This window comes from Dendrobium catenatum, unplaced genomic scaffold, assembly GCF_001605985.2.
Source record: "Dendrobium catenatum unplaced genomic scaffold, ASM160598v2 fragScaff_scaffold_414, whole genome shotgun sequence".
NCBI lineage: Eukaryota > Viridiplantae > Streptophyta > Magnoliopsida > Asparagales > Orchidaceae > Dendrobium > Dendrobium catenatum.
The window spans coordinates 567,148-583,830 of record NW_021318876.1 but is presented as its reverse complement, the minus strand read 5'-3'; the positions used below and the strand labels follow the sequence as shown (position 1 = coordinate 583,830).

Here is a 16,683-nt window from a genome sequence, read left to right as displayed (position 1 = left end):
GGATTTTCCCAATAGTCATTTGCCTCAAAACTATTATGCAGTGAGAACACAATAAACCCATCGTTTCAAACTTTCTGCAGGAGCATTGGATGTTACCATTTTGTGCATCAAAATCAACAACCCATGGATTAGAGTGATCCTTTTTTTCTGTGTAATAGATAAAAAATTTAGAAGAATCACTAGACTCAAGCTCTACACTCATTACACCAACACCTTGTAAAAATTCTTGTTCAAAAAATGAATATATTTTTTTTGAATAAAATTTAGCAGCTTGCTTTAATATCGAGCAGTTTTTAATTACAGGTTCTATTTCGGAATGACTGTATCTATAATCCTCATCCTGTTCATTCCGACGCCAATTCCTCATCACCTTCTCTAAACCCAGAAAGCAATTAGTTATAGAACTTGTGGGATTAAAAATGCCATGGCACACATTATTAGTAGACTCGCTACGTTGTGTGGATAGAATGTCCATGCTAAAACAATCCTTATTGAAGGCTGTTGATCACTTATTTCTTATCCTATAAATATCCTGCAACCAAACATGATCTTGGAGGTTCCCTTGTATGATTAATTCAGCCCATGCATTCTCAAACTCCTCCTCAGAGTCACATCTGCTCAAACACTTATTGAAGAGGCCTTTGACTTTGTTGTTGGTAATGTAGCACGATACTTTTGATGAAGCCTTTTTACGGATATGCCATTGGCACAGTCTATGGCGACTTTAAGGTAGTGCAACTTCTATGGCCCTAGCCATTGCCTGGTCTTGATCTATATATATTGTTATTGGTTGTTTATCACCCATCATTCGAACAAAAGTTGTAAACACCCACGTAAATGATTTAATTATCTCTTGGGACAAGAAGGTCATCCCAAGCAAAATGTTTTGCCAATGATTGTTAACCCCGACAAATGGTGCGCATACCAAATTATACTTATTAAGCCTATAACTTGTATCAAAAATTACCACATCACCAAAGCAGTCATAATCTATCTTACCAATCCCATCAACCCAAAAAAAATTTAACAATCTATCAAATTCATCCTTCTGGACATCCCAAGAGAACATGTTATCATTAAGTTGACGTTCTTTAAATAACTCAATCAAAGTATTAGTGTCCCCAAGTTCAATCTTTTCTCTTTTTATTTTTTGAATAAAGTTGTACGCATCCCTCCTTGTGAATCCAATATTTTCGACACCTCCAACTTCATCAGCAAGGAAGGAAAATGCATCAATGGTTCTTATCCCAGCATCTATCATTACTTTAAGAACATAAGCTTTTTCATCACACATATTCCTGCATTATCTAAAAAGATGCCGGTCTTCTGGCCTAGGCAAATCATGATTGTGATTTTCAATAAATTTTTTCACCTTCCAATATCCACCTTCATCCACTGTAAACTTAATCATAACTGGACAACCAATTCGGGTATCTGATCTTTGATATTTCCTTTGGATATTAAGATCATGCAACTTCTTGAAACCAGCTTTTGAACAAACAAAGTCCATGGATTTTAAATTTCTGGAATTTGGCCAGTAACTGTGATGATCCTTACAAACACTAAAACCAAGATTATATCCATACTTACGATAAGCCTCGTATGCCTCTTTCTCATTAACATAAACATCCTGATAAATAAGCAATAAATGAATTATCCAATACGCAACCAATAAGCAGTAATTAAGCAAAGCAATACGCAACCAATACGCAATAAAAACCCAACATATGTGCAATTAATACGCAATGTATACCAATTCAATACGCACATAATACTCAATGTATATCAAACAGATAAGCAATACATACGCAATTAATACGCAACAAAGCTTTGCAATAAAAAAATCGAACTGCAAATTCGTTATTGTACCCTAGCTCAATAATACTATAAAAGAAGGGAACATCGAGCCTTCTTTTAAAATTAATTACAATTTAACATTACGTACATTGTTGATAATAATTACATCAAGAAGGGAACATCTAAAATATTTGTACCCTACAATAATTACATCAAAAAAATGACTATGTAAAGAAATTTGATTGCAACATTGCTATAAAGAAAACGTGGAAGAAGGCGAAGTTTACCGATAAGCTGAACTTTTCGTCCAGTCGCACTGATTCTACGTGTTCTGATTCATGTGCACTTGTTTCCTGGACGTCGGCATTCTCCAGGTTATCGGCTTCCTCCGAGACCTGCGAAAATATTGTCTGCTCATAATAACCAACATCCTCCTCCAGATCCAGATCAATCTCCATCTTCATCGGCATTTTTTCTGCGAAAATTTTGGCTCTAAGCGTTATATATTGCGGTGATTCGCGCCTTAAATTCTGAAAAAATAAGCACCAAACTAAATTTAACATTATCTCCCGGGTCGAGCTGAAAGACGGGTCAGGTTTACGAGGTTTACGCAAGTCAATTGACTTTTTAAACCGAACACATCTATGTGATCGGATTCTACACAGAATAATTTCTCGCTGAAATCGCATCTCCTGCTACAGACTCCTTCAAACCCGTTAACACCACCTTCAAACCGGTTTCTCCACCTGCTGCAATCCAACTAACTACATTTTCTTGGAATGGTAAAACCTCCTTATTAAAGCTAGATACCCACAACATACAGATCCCTTCTCTCTTCACGTGCAAGGCTTCAGTCCTTTTCTGCAGCCTTTAACTCCACTGGACTGCTTCCTTGCACATGAAAATCTGCTTGCATGTGGGCCTTCACCTCAAAGAGTCCTTTTACAACAGCTTTTGTTTTCACCTTCCCTCCACGTGGAGCATTCAATCCACAATAGGCAGCCCATTATTTTATTCCCATACCCTAAATCCAACAGCAAGCAGAATACTTGCAAAGGCCCATTACTAGCCTACAACTTCAGCCCTGCGGCCCTTTTACAATCGAAAAAAAAGGCCCAACTCAGCCCTTCTCTTAACTAATCCAACCCAAGAGCAATTAAAAACCTGCTACCTCGATTTTTTTCAATCCTCAGCTTGAATTGCAAGCAATAAGACCTTTTCTCTGTTCATTATTTTATCTTACTTTGTCTATCTATTTTTGCTTATTTCTACCATAGTTTATTTTTGCTTAGTGTTACTATCGATTTTAATCATCAATGTTGAGTACAGTAGGTGGTTTTATCAGTGGTGCTTATTATGTTCATTATTACTATTTATTGTTGAGCTCAAATATATGTGTATATATGTGTATATACATGTGTGTGTCTCTCAAAAAAAATGTGTGAATGATGAAAGCAAAACAAAAAAGAGCAAAAAAAAAAAGAGAAAAAGAAAGTGTACAAAAGAAAAAAAAAATTATATGCACTTTGTGCATTTTTCGTTGCCACTACACTGCCGAAATGCTAAGGTATAAGTTCCTAAACCCTAAAACTCGAAGAACCCGCTTTCAACGCTTGCAACATGACAAAATGATCACATATACACACTTTTCTTAGCGTGGTAGAAGGAAGTTCGTCGCGATGCTCTCGACGAATCGGTTGATCACCTAAAATCCATTCTTCGGAGTTCATGGCGCACCGGAAAACCACCTATACACGTTTTTCTTAGTGTGGTGGGATAGGAACGCTGTGCGATGCGTACGGCGAAGTGGGGATACCCATAAGTACCCGCTTGCGGGAAAACAACTGTTTTTCTTTTGCAATAGGTACCATAGACCAATGTTTAAAATTACGTATTCGGGTATTGAGGCGTTTTTCATTCGTGAGGCGAGGCGTAAGCCTCAAGACATTTTAAGGCGTAAGCCTCAAAATCAAAAGATTGCGTAAACAGAAAATGATAAATTTTTTATATACTAATGAGTGAATAATATAAGATATAAAAAAGCATAAGATATAAAGTGAAATCAAAATATCCCAATAATAAGACAACATGAAATATAGTTCAACTCAAAATTCTATCTTTCCCAAATCCCGATATTCTTTACATTAACATATAATTCCAATTTTCAAAAATAAATATTAAATAGTAATGACATATCACATAAGAACTCATAAGTCATCAATACTGTCATCACTAAGGGATCATCCTTATGATGAACTGCTCTATCCCCTTCCTCCTCTCCTATAGAGTCCAATGTCGGGCATTTACTTCAAAATTTATGTAAGTTTTAATATATATAGTGTGAGGCGTAAGCCTCAAGCCAGTGAGGCAAGGTGGGCCTCAAGGCGAGCCTCAACCAAGTTGAGGCGCAAGCCTCATAAAAATGACTCAAGGCGTAAGCATCGAGGCGTTTTTTACTGGAATTGCGCAAAGGCAGGCCTCAAGGCGAGCCTTATATTGCGCAATTTTAAACCATGCCATAGACCCCTACACGCTTTTCTTAGCGTGGTGGGGGACGAAAAAAATACAGCCGCGTGGTGGGAAGGCTCAGTTTCTTAGCGTGGTGGGAAGGCTCAGTTTCCCGTAGTTTGCCCCTAAACTGGGAAGATGCTGGGAGGCTGCCGAAATTTCAGGTGAACGTTAGATTGTACTTGGACTTGATTGAGCACAAAGAATTTGCAAGGACTTATGAACTTGGACTTGATTTGAATCAAGCAATGGACTAATCGAACTTGAACTAATATTGAACTTAAATTTGAACCAACGACAAAATGAAAATGAACTCAACTTGAACTTGATTTAATGAAAATGATTTAAGTGAACTCAAACTTAAAGATTACTAGAACTTGAAACTTATACTTTGTTCTTGACTTGAGTGATCAAAGGAGCCTGAATTTGAATCGAACTCGAATTGCAAAAGACATGAACATGAACTGAACGGTACCATGTTGAATTTGAATTATTTGAACAAACAACTCTCTTGTAACATGTTTATGAAGATGAAAGGACAAATGAATGACAATCATCTCAAGTGAAATGAATGTATCGATAATCATACAAAAGGAAATTGTGAAAGGCATGGCTTGATTACAAAGTCATCATATGAGAACTTTGGAGTATGATAGTTGGTTTGCTATATAGAGTATAACCCACTCCTAAATAGCAATAGATTGAGAAAAAATGAAGCAAGCCATGAATACAAGCAATATATCTCAATCATGTTACTAAGAAATTGAAGATGATTGGTGCAAAGCAATCGACATAAGGTGCATAGTGAAACTATCATCCACACATAATCCCTTGCAAACTACAAGTTGTGTCCAAAGACAATGAAAGGTTTGTAAGCCATAGCATCATTTGCTCACATGGAATAGTCAGATGAAAGCACAACCATACGATTGAAATCAATGATGCGAGATTTTTAATCAACATTGAAGAATCACCATGTTAGCTCAAATGTTGATTTTCTTACGAAGAACAACATGCATGTGCAAAAATACAAGTGCCTATACACAATCAAGAAATTGGGACATGGTATGTTTGCAATCAACAATATAAAAGTTTTAACTAATTATTGAATGTACCGGCATATTAATCCAAATACAAGTAGCAATGAATAGATAAGAGACTCCTCACATGCAAGGGACAACAACCAATGGACGATTGTGAATGCAGTGAACTCCCAAAGAACATGGGTGGAAGCATATGACAGAAATAATAATTCCTCACATGGGCAATTTTAACTTGTAAACAAATACACTGTACCCTTACCAATGAAGATGATCGACATCAAGACACAAATAAAGGCATCCAACATCTCAGGCAATGAAAATTAAGAAGGGATATACAGTTTGATTGCAAACAGTCAATGACAGTTGACTCGAAAAGGAACACTATAATCGCCTACGAATCTCAAATGTCAACACGCAATGAATATGATAAGATGATTGATGAATGTGTGGAAAGGATATCAAAAATGAATGCAACCCATTCAACAGTCAACCTAATTTCATAAATGAGCTCATTCATCTATTTGCAGGCAAGGGTGGTGGATTTGTAACAAATATAACACGCGCCTGATGACTTTGTCAAAAGATAGGAATGAAAGGAGAGCAATTTCGTCACAGTTCAATTCCATGAAGACACATCAATCCCCTATAAAAGCAAGAGATTCGTTAGTGCACTATAATCCATTTGCAGAAAATAACAAGTAGTGCACGACAGTCTACCTGTACAAAATGGGCAAATACATAAGGTCTATGCCAAGCACGAGCTTCTACAAGTTACTATAGAAGACCCGTTGAATTTCCAAAATACTCTTGCACATGCACAGTAATATTTATTCACATAGGTACACTAAAAGGGTAAATACAATCATTAACCCACATGAGCCCCGGCGAGCATGTTATTGGTACACACGTGATGTCTAGGAATGCTGCACGGGTTATTAAATTTGAACCTAATCCTCCTAAGCAGGTAAATAAGAGTTGACAATGTTTGATAAATAACTATAAAATGCCCTCAAACATCCGCATAGGCCCCGACGAGCATGGTATAAGTACACACGTGGCGTCTAAGGATGCTGTGTGGGTCGATAAGTGAATTCAAGTTCGAACCCGATCATTCTATGCGGATCAATGGGAGTCGATAGGGTTCGAACCATCGAACAAATATACGGTTGCGGCAACATGTATATTTGTCTTAATACATTCATATTAAGTCTTTAAGGCCTATAATAATGAGAATTCACTAGTAATGGCTTAAAGCCTATGAAAAACCTGATCCTCTGTCGATGGAACGACAGAGTTGATAAGGTTCACCAATAAAAAGCAAATATTTTCAAATGGAAATAACCACTTACACCTCGATGATCGTCGTGTTTAATGTTTATCTCAACCAAAGGGATTCACAAACAATTTCAAATGCTTCCAAACTTCCACAAAAATCCAAATTCCTACGAAAATATAAGTGACTTTAACGTCACTCCAATGATGATCGAGTTGAATGCAAATCTCAACCGGAGGGGTCTATTCCAAATAATTCAAAATGACATCAAAATATCCAAAATTCAAATTTCCAAAAATCATCTGAGATCCAAGATATTTAAATCTAAAATTTAATCATTAAAATGCTTAAACAAAATCCATTCACACCCTCCGCAATAGTTTGTCGGGGTGGACAAATTAAAATTTACTTCAGCTCACATAGAGCTAATGTCTAGTCAAAAATATCACAAGGATCAATTCTCAAACAATATCATGCCAATAAAGACGTGGTACATGTCCTCTAACCAGCGGTTTTGCACCAAATGGCACCGCATGATAAACGGTTATGATACGGGACCCTCTGAACCGAGTGATTTTGCCGTCAAATGGCACCATTAAATATCAATACGTTCTTTAATGGTATCAAATCCTTAAGATATGAATCTATAGGATATAATCGATAGGGCACAAAGCCCTCTGTTAGCTAAGGTGGATTCAAATTTGTCCCCTTAAGAAAATACCCACCCCAGGTCTACAAGGTTCCCCTTGGATGAAGCAACCCATGGTTGCCGACAATAATCTTTCTGTCAAGTTGGGTCGACTACCTCCTTTAACTAAGTAGACCAGAGACCATGATGGCCCAAGATGACGGAACCATGGGATCTTGATTGGGTCCATCATCTATTCCCCCACCATCCGCTTTAAGTACAAGATGGTGAAAATTTTCTATTTTAATATCAAACCTACAAACTCTTCAATTCCCAACCATTTTCCAACATCCCAAACCCATGCTGCTACTATATGTCAGATAACACGTAACTTTACGTATCTGATAGATGACTAGACTTAATCGAAAGTTCTCTCTCGTTATTGGGAGGGGTAATTAACTATAGGGACTTAAACCTATAGAAAATCAAAACTCATATCATAAAGTCCTCACAAAATGAGGGAGAAATCTCTGGGTAGTGTATTATCTACAAACCCATCTGTCTTCCCAAAACTTACCCTGGAACTTAATTCTGTTAAAACTTCCCCCAAAGAAAAAGCATCAAAGCGGGCGGAGACCGGAACCGAATTTTCGGAGCCCACAGCCTTAACGAGTTCTTGCCTTTGATTTTATTAAGGGGTCGCCTAAAGAGAGTCACCCATGGCGCTTTGCCTTGGAGATGTGAGTTCCTCAAGCAATTGGGCGACTATCTTGCACAAGCGAATCCTTTCATTTTAACCGTCAAGGAAGTGCAAGACCTACAAGCGCTATTTTTTTGAGTCGGGCAGTTCACTGATTACTTTTTAATGGAATTTTATCAAGTGTTAAACTCATTTTGTGAAAGACACACTCATACATGAAAATATGAAAAATAGAGAAGTAAATATGATTTTATTGCACCTTTTAGGAAAATAAGTATGAGTACAAATAAAATAATCATGGAAACTTCCCTTTACAGGAAGAAAATCTAGAGGTTGTTAGCACTCCATGTCCTGGTGACTTCCAGAGTGAGTCTGCAGTTGTTATGTGCTTGGAACAATTTGTTCTTTGATAATATATGGGGCATCCCATGTTCTCTTCAGTTTGTCAAGTGCCAAGTGGCAAGCAGTAATGTATGCCATCTTCAGAACGAGGTCACCATGTTGGAAGGCCTTTTCTCTAACATGCGAGTTGTAATCTATTCTTCTGGACGCTTGCAAATTGTTTTACAAACATCAGTTTGAATGCAACAAAGGAGATCACTCTCAGAGGAAGGTGAGTGAACCACTTTAACGCTAATTCTTTAAGTTTAGTAGAGAAAAGCCGACACTTAAAAGCAACATTCAGATCTAGCAAAAAAGTCACGAACTCAAAAGTAGCCACATTATTAGTGGGTTTATCTTGCTTTTGTAGGACTCCAGGTGAGATACTTTGAACTGGGAACCAGCCTCACCTCAGCAATCGCTGTAAAAATGGCATTGGTAAGTTCAGGCTCTTCTCTTTTGTTTCGCTTGGTTGGCGTGCAGTAATCTTCATCTCTCATCCACGTGCAAGTGTGGTTGGAAATATAAGTCAAGTTAGTGCCCATTTTGGGAGCCTGCGACGAGCTACTGAGTTAGAAGATCAATCCTTCAGGGACGTTATCGACTCACACTCGCCCTTGGAGGCCACCTAGGGCATCTTGAATTGTCTTTATGATCCGCTCCTCCATCTCTTGAAAATCAGAATGGGTAGTGGACTTGGTGTTCTCTATGCTGACTGAAGTCTCTTGTGGAAGTTGCTTGTCTAATTGGACCTGACTTTTTGTTCTTGGCAATTCCACGCTCACCACACCTGAGAGGATGTTAAATCTGAATTTTTCTGTTGATGATACCACATCTTACTAAGAGGCCAACATGATGAGTGGAACTTATAGGAGTGGAGAGTGTAGAGAGAGAAGAGAGAGCAAAGAAGAAGACTAAAGATATCAAATTGGCAGAGTTTCCACAATCAGAGAAAATTCAAGGGTCCAAGATCAAGGTCTAAGGTCCCCTAACAATTCCTCATCACCCCCTTATTTATAAGATTCTGAGAGCCACAAAAAAGGCTACACTAAGAAAAAGTAAAAAAAAAATAAATAAGATACACAAAATACTCATATAATACTACATGCTAATCTAAGCATGTGTCGCCTCTTGATAGATTGGAGGATAAAGTTAATGGATGAGCTCGATGGCAGCGAGCTAGCTTCGGGTAAATCTGCGAGTGAGCCCCCTAGTGACTGGCCGCACGTTACTAATGACTTGTGTAAAAATTTTCCGGCTGCATTAAGGAAGAAGAAGATTGAGATGTTGTAGGAATGAAAGAGTTTTAGACCGGATGGCTGTAGCCAAATAGTGTATCTTTTGAGTAGCCACTTTATTGTAGCTGCGTTGGGTGAGTTTGAATGTTCTTAGGGATAGCCAATGAGATAGGTAGCAGCAAGTGACGATTTCACAAGGGATATCTAATTCGCCCAGTGTAGGGAAAGCTCCATAGCAAGCCCAGGCGAGTTGAAGTCGTTAATCCCCTCCAATGAGTCCTTCTATAAGTCCTAGGTGAGTTCCATAAAAGAATTCTCCTTCAGGACAAGTATCTCATCAAAAACCTAATAGCTACCTACAAAATGCCTGTGAAGGTATTCAAGAGTATACACAATTATTCATCTTTTTGGAGATAAAATCAAAAACATACTTTATTCATTCCAAACAATAATGCAAAGGTCACTAAATTTTAAAATTCTACAATAATCTAAGAATCCATACAAAATTCTACAGTAAATGGAATTTATACCATAAAAAGAAAAAAAAAAAGCATCCATCAAACTTGACAAAACCTAGTAGCTACTTACAAAATGCCTGTGAAGGTCACAAAATTATTCATCTTTTTTGACATAAATCAAAAAACATACTTTATTCATTCCAAACAATAATGCAAAAGTCACTAAAATTTATAATCCTATAAGAAATCTAAGAATCCATACTATCCTACAGGCATCCAACCCAAATAACTGAGTAGAAACAAACAACTAGCACTAAGTTTATTAAAATAAGTACAACACAGAATGAAATAAATGTTCAACAGTACAATACAGTTAAACATTCTTAACATTTTTTTTTTTTTTGCAATATGGGGTATAAAGACCCAAATTAAAGTCTTATCATCTGAAATTTTTTAAATATACATGGACTAACTGATGCCCACATACCTGATTCAAGATCAGGCAAAGCATTGGTAGGCCATATATTTGCTCGGCAGTAGTGTGGATACCTACAAAAACATACTTCTTATGTATATGGAAACATTCACACACCTATACTGTCACAACAGCGCCCAAAAAAAAAACAATGGAAAATAACCCATTACAACGTAGATTTTACTTTCAAAAAGCTGCAACCATAATAATTTCATGACCGGAAATATAGTGATAAAAGTTTCCATTATTTAATTAGGATATAAATATCAATCACAGAGCTACAAGCGGAATACTATAGCAATTTAGCCGCTAGGGTTTCTCTGAAGTTTGCATGCACTATGACAATGATTTTAAAATAGTCTACCCACGGTTACAATGATCAAAGACGATGAATACGGAAGAGTATACAAGAAAGGTTGAGTATAATCTAATACAGCAGACGGCTGCGGTAAAGTTGGTGGATGCGGTTAAGTGTCTAATACAATGACTGTCCATGGAGTTTGTCTCTAATACATGAGCTGATAAAGGTATATAGGTATGTTTCAGTGCTTGAAGAATATGCATGTTAAAGATATAAAATATTTATTTGAAGAATGAGACACAAAGTTGCTGAATAAGAATGAAACATGGGCAGTAACCTGAAAATTAATTTATTTTATTTTTAATGTCTCCCGTTACTTATTCTTAAAACAGCATTTGGTCACAACACTAGTTTACCAAAACCTTTTTCTTTCTTCTTATCATGTTAACTTTGGTAAAAAAATTTCCTTCTTATCACACATTTGACTAGCTCATTATCATTTTAATGTTCCTCTTCCATCCTTCGTATAAGGTCAAATAATCTTAATCAATACTCGCCAAGCTTAGCTTTAGTAGATACTAACCCCACTAAGTATATTTGATGTGGACATCGATCAGAGGTTCAAGCATGTGTATCGCCGAAGACAGCGCAGATCTACGGCTACGATTCAGAGCCTTTACTTTTGATGTATTTCATGTTTTATTTAGTTTGCATTTCCATTTCCTAGTTTACCCCTATGGGGAGTGTTGTCTTATTGTAGCCCGAAGGGCATTTGAGTACTTTTCATTTCTTTATATTAAAAGACCTATATATAGTGGTCTCATGCATTGTAATAGGGTAATGAATATTTGAATGAAAATTGTTTTTGTTTCCACTTCTTGCATGAGAGCTTGAGAAGGGAGAGAGCTCAAGGGGAGCAAATCGCAAGGCCCACCATTCGTTGGAAGAGTCCGCGGCTCGTGGTTAAATTCTTCTATCTTATCATTCGTGTTTTCTCCATCTTCTTCCCCTCCACCACAAGAAATCCCTTCTAAACCCTTGCTGCCGCCGCCCCTTGAGGAACCCGCCGCCGACCACTTCCACGGCCCCGGCCGGCCACCTTGCCGGCGACTTCCCCCACCCGTCCAACCCCATCCCTACACAAGTTTCAAATTTCAAATTCTTTCCTAATTTGGAATTCCAATTTAGGAAAGTTTTCATGACGAATTTCAATTTCAATTTATATTAAATTGGAGCCACTTAACATTTTCCACATCATCACCCCGAATTGGAAACCCCTTCCATTTGATTTCTCCCTCTCCCCCTCTCCACATGCCGCCGGCCATGCATGGCCCCTCCTTTTAATTTTTCAATTAATGCATTAATGACCCCCTTAATTTGAAATTGAATTTCAAATAAATCTTCCCCCCTTTTCATTCAAAATCCTGAAATAAATTTCAGGTTTTGAATTGAAACCCTCTCTCCCTCCTCTAGTGAACCCGCCGGCCCCCCTATTGATGGGCTCCATTAAGTGTTCATTACTCCCCCTTAATTACATTTGAAATTAGTCTCAAATAATTCCCTCCAAATTTACTAAAATCTGAGATTAATTTCAGATTTGAGTAATTATCTTGCTACACTCATCTAACCTAGATCCCCTCTCTCATTGCACTCGCCCCTCACTCTCACCTTGGCCGAACTCCCCCTTCTCCTTGGAAATCCCGTCGGCTCCTCCCTCCTCCTCCTCCTCCTTCCAACGCAAGGACTCCCCCTCACCGCCACTTAATCCTCTTCTCCTTGAAGGATTCTACAACATCAAGCATGTATGGCGGACCAGGAGTTTGAGTGGGGATTAGTATTCAACGCCGACGGAAGCCTTAATATCCTACGATCCCCATTCTTTTACGTGGGATTTGAAGACGACTCTACCATTGAATTGTACTTGGAACGAGTTGTGCCGTTTCTTGCGGACGTCATTGACCGCCGAAGCCCAAGCTATGAATGGAACATCAACAGCCGATCGTTCCTGCCGTCCTCGCCACCGTCAACCTTCCGTGATTCAAGGCCATTGCGTTTGCTACCATCCTCGTGGCATCGTTGGGTTTGCTAAAGACTTTCTCCCGCTAAGCCCCACTTGAGTGTGAGTGAGCAAGGTAACTCATTGCGAAATTTCTAAATATTAGCCGTGGGATTCTATTTTATTCCGCATTTGCTTTATTGTGATAACTTCGAGATCTATCGCTAATTGTGTTCAAACAACTAGTTTGTAATCGTTTATCATAACATTTTAACAATGGAAAACTCTTGAACCTTAACTTACGATACTATAATCTTACACTCTTATACTTTGTGATTCTTAATGAATTTCACGTGCAATTCTTGAATGTATCACATCATTTGGTATCAGAGCATGGCTAGCATGCTTCACCTTTGCTAGATGCATCCTAGGAATCTATTTTAACTTGTCCGTAGTTGTTTGCATGCATATCATCATTTAGGTAGTTTTATTTACTGTTTTCCTACTGCTGTCCAGAATGTTCTACATCGGTTACTTCATCTTTCATTAGTATAACCATTTGTTTAAGTGCCGCCATCCTCACTTTGACATCCATAATAGTCTAGGCCACTTAGACATTTGCTGCCCACTAATTTTCTGCACTTAGTATAGCCATTAGAGTGAGTTTTAGGTAGTGTTCTTTTGCTGTCCACTCTTTTCCTGCAGCTATTAAGCATCCGTTAGTGAACCTAAAGTCAATGTTTAGGTGCTGCCCTTGCTTTAGAAGCCCTCCTTAGTGTCCCCTAGCACTCAACCATGGATCCCACACATATGCAAGCGACCTTAGACATGATTATGGGCCAATTAGGTCACTTACGCAACAAATGAAGGATACCCAAATGAGTTTAGCAGAGCTTAAGCGTCATACGGGAGAAAGACTAGACAACATTGAAAGAATAGGACACCCGGCTATCTACACCCCATCTAGACCCCAATCTCCTTATGGTGAAGATGCCAGAACTGAGTACGGACCTCCTAGAGACTACTACCGACCCAATCACCGACCCCATCAAGAACAGGTAGGACGTGACGCACCATGGAGGGACAACGATATGCAATTCCTTAAGAGTATTAAGGTAGATGCCCCGACGTTTGATGGTACGTTAGAACCCCAAGTTTTTCTTGATTGGCTCAAATGAATGGATAGCTATTTCAAGTGGTATAATATTTCTAAAGAGAAGAAGGTTAGATTTACTGAGATGAAGTTGACTGGTAGAGCCAACCAATACTAGACTAATGTAGAACACATGAGGGAGACTCGAGGAGAATATCCCATAGCTGACTGGGAAACGATGAAGCAAGAACTAAAAAGAAAATATCTCCCTCCCTCTTACTATCCCAGACTCTTAGATCGTTGGAATAGGTTAACTCAAGGAAGTAAAACCGTTAAGGAATACATATCAACCTTCGATGATTTCTTGATTCGTTGTAACGGGGAGGAGACCACCACTCCTACACAACTTCTGTCAATGTTCAGAGCCGGATTGAGGGAAGAACTTAGAAATGAACTCTTTGCTAGAGGAGTGAATACGTATGAAGCTGCCTATAATCTTGTACTAGACTTGGAAGAGTCTAGGAGCCACGCCACTAGGACTCAAGACTCTAGAACCAAACCATTCAAGTCTTCCACCATCCAACCTTACAACAAACCCACTGGACCCTCAGGTAGTCGGCCTTCCCCTAACCAAGCCCAACCTCAATCAAACTATAAAGGGAAAACACCTGAACGGGAGCTACCCAAAACCACTGCTGGCACTAAGTGTTTTAGATGCCATGGGTACGGACACATTGCTTCTCAGTGCTCCAGCCTGTTTAAGGTCACAATAATTGAAGAAGTGACGGAGGTAGAGGATGAACCTGAAACTGACTTAGTCCACCATATGGACGACGATGAGGAATTTTTCGACGAGGATACTGCTGTGGTCCACTGCCTCCAAAAGATGATTCGCTTGGATCTGCAAGTGGTCAGGTTTGCCTTCTCACAACCTAAACCTAGCGACGACTGGCGAAGGACCTCGATCTTCTATACTTTCACTAAGATTGGAGACAAAAATTGCAAGGTCATAATAGACAGTGGAAGTTGTATTAACGTCGTATCTTCTGCCATGATTTCGAAACTTCAATTGAGGACCACACCACATCTGAACCCCTACAAAGTCACCTGGATTAACTCGACCACCTTAGAGGTGAAAGATAGGAGTCTCGTTCCTATTGAATTCATTGGATATAAAAAGAAAATCTGGTGCGATGTTTTGACAATGGATGTGGGTCAAATCATCCTCAGCCGCCCTTGATTGTTCGACAATGATGTACACATTTATGGCCAATCAAACACCTGTGTGTTTGAACACGAGAGCAAGAAGATTAAACTCTTACCCACTCAACCTAAGTCTACCAAGGAAGAAATTAAGCCCAACTCCCTGAAACTCAACACGGGCTTGAACTTATTAACTGCTAAAGACCTAGGTATGGAACTAGAGTCGGGAGCCTCTCTTTACGCATTAGTAGCCCGGGAGGTAAGTATAGATCAAGAAGAACCAATCCCTGAGGAAGTAAGACTACTTTTGGAAACTTTTTCTGTGTCTTCCCTAAAAATTTGCCCTACCAACTGCCACCTCTAAGGGACATTCAACACGCTATTGACTTAGTACCTGGAGCCTCTTTGCCAAATCTCCCCCACTACCGAATGAACCCTACTGAGCATGAGGAGCTCAAGAAGCAAGTGAACGAGTTGTTACAACGCGGTTTCATTAAGGAGAGTCTTAGCCCGTGTGCTGTCCCCGCCCTTCTTACTCCTAAGAAGGACGGGTCGTGGATAATGTGTGTTGATAGTCGTGCTATCAATAAAATCACAGTCAAGTACCACTTTCCTATCCCTCGTTTAGATGATATGCTTGACATGATGACTTGAACCACACTCTTTTCAAAAATAGATCTCAAAAGTAACTACCACAAGATTAGGATACGCCCAGGAGATGAATGGAAGACCGCATTTAAAACCAAAGATGGGTTGTACGAATGGACTGTAATGCCTTTTGGATTAAGTAACGCACCTAGCACTTTTATGAGAGTAATGACTCAGATCCTTAGGCATTTCCTCAGAAAATTTGTTGTAGTATACTTCGATAATATCCTGATCTACAATCGATCGGTGGAGCAGCATTCGAATCATCTAAAACAAGTCTGTGAAATTTTGAAGAATGAACAAATGTATGCCAATCCTAAGAAGTGAACTTTCCTAACAAATCAAGTAACATTTCTTGGATTTATTATTTCTTCCCAAGGTATATCTGCTGACCCCGAAAAGGTGCGAGCAATCAACGAATGGCCTGAACCCAAGAATATTAGAGATGTCAGGAGTTTTCACAAACTGGCCACATTTTAAAGATTTATCAGGAATTTTAGCACCATAGTGGATCCCATAACCGATTGTTTGAAGAAAGGAGAATTTAACTTGATGACATCTGCTACAAAAGCTTTTGAGGAAATAAAGCGAAAAATGGTTGAAGCACCAATCATGAGTCTACCAGACTTTTCTAAAGTTTTTGAAGTAACTTGTGATGCATCCGGTATAGGCATAGGAGGAGTATTTTCACAAGAAGGACACCCGGTTGCTTACTTCAGCAAGAAGTTAAATGACATCAGGCAATGATAGTCCACCCATGGTTTAAAATTGCGCAATATGAGGCTCGCCTTGAGGCCCGCCTTTGCGCAATTCCAGTAAAAAATGCCTCAATGTCTACGCCTCGAGTTTTTTTTATGAGGCTTGCGCCTCAACTTGGTTGAGGCCCGAATTGAGGCCCGCCTCGCCTCACTGGCATGAGGCTTACGCCTCACGCTATATAT

The 16,683-nt window shown here is 38.9% G+C and overlaps 1 protein-coding gene and 1 long non-coding RNA gene across 2 annotated transcripts in view; both read right to left on the bottom strand.

Annotated features, from left to right (window-relative positions):
• Window positions 1-1,303: 1,303 nt before the first annotated feature.
• Window positions 1,304-2,267, bottom strand: LOC114579475 (protein FAR1-RELATED SEQUENCE 5-like). Its single transcript, XM_028694181.1, has 2 exons — window positions 2,085-2,267; window positions 1,304-1,630 (listed from the first exon to the last, which is right to left on the bottom strand). Exons 1-2 carry the CDS (start codon window positions 2,265-2,267, stop codon window positions 1,304-1,306), a joined length of 510 nt encoding a protein of 169 aa, XP_028550014.1.
• Window positions 2,268-10,513: 8,246 nt separating this feature from the next.
• The window catches only part of LOC110102161, a 14,032-nt gene continuing 7,862 nt past the window's right edge, over window positions 10,514-16,683 (bottom strand). The window contains exon 3 of the long non-coding RNA XR_003700482.1: window positions 10,514-10,575. This is a non-coding gene — a long non-coding RNA (uncharacterized LOC110102161). The remainder of the gene's footprint in view (window positions 10,576-16,683) is intronic.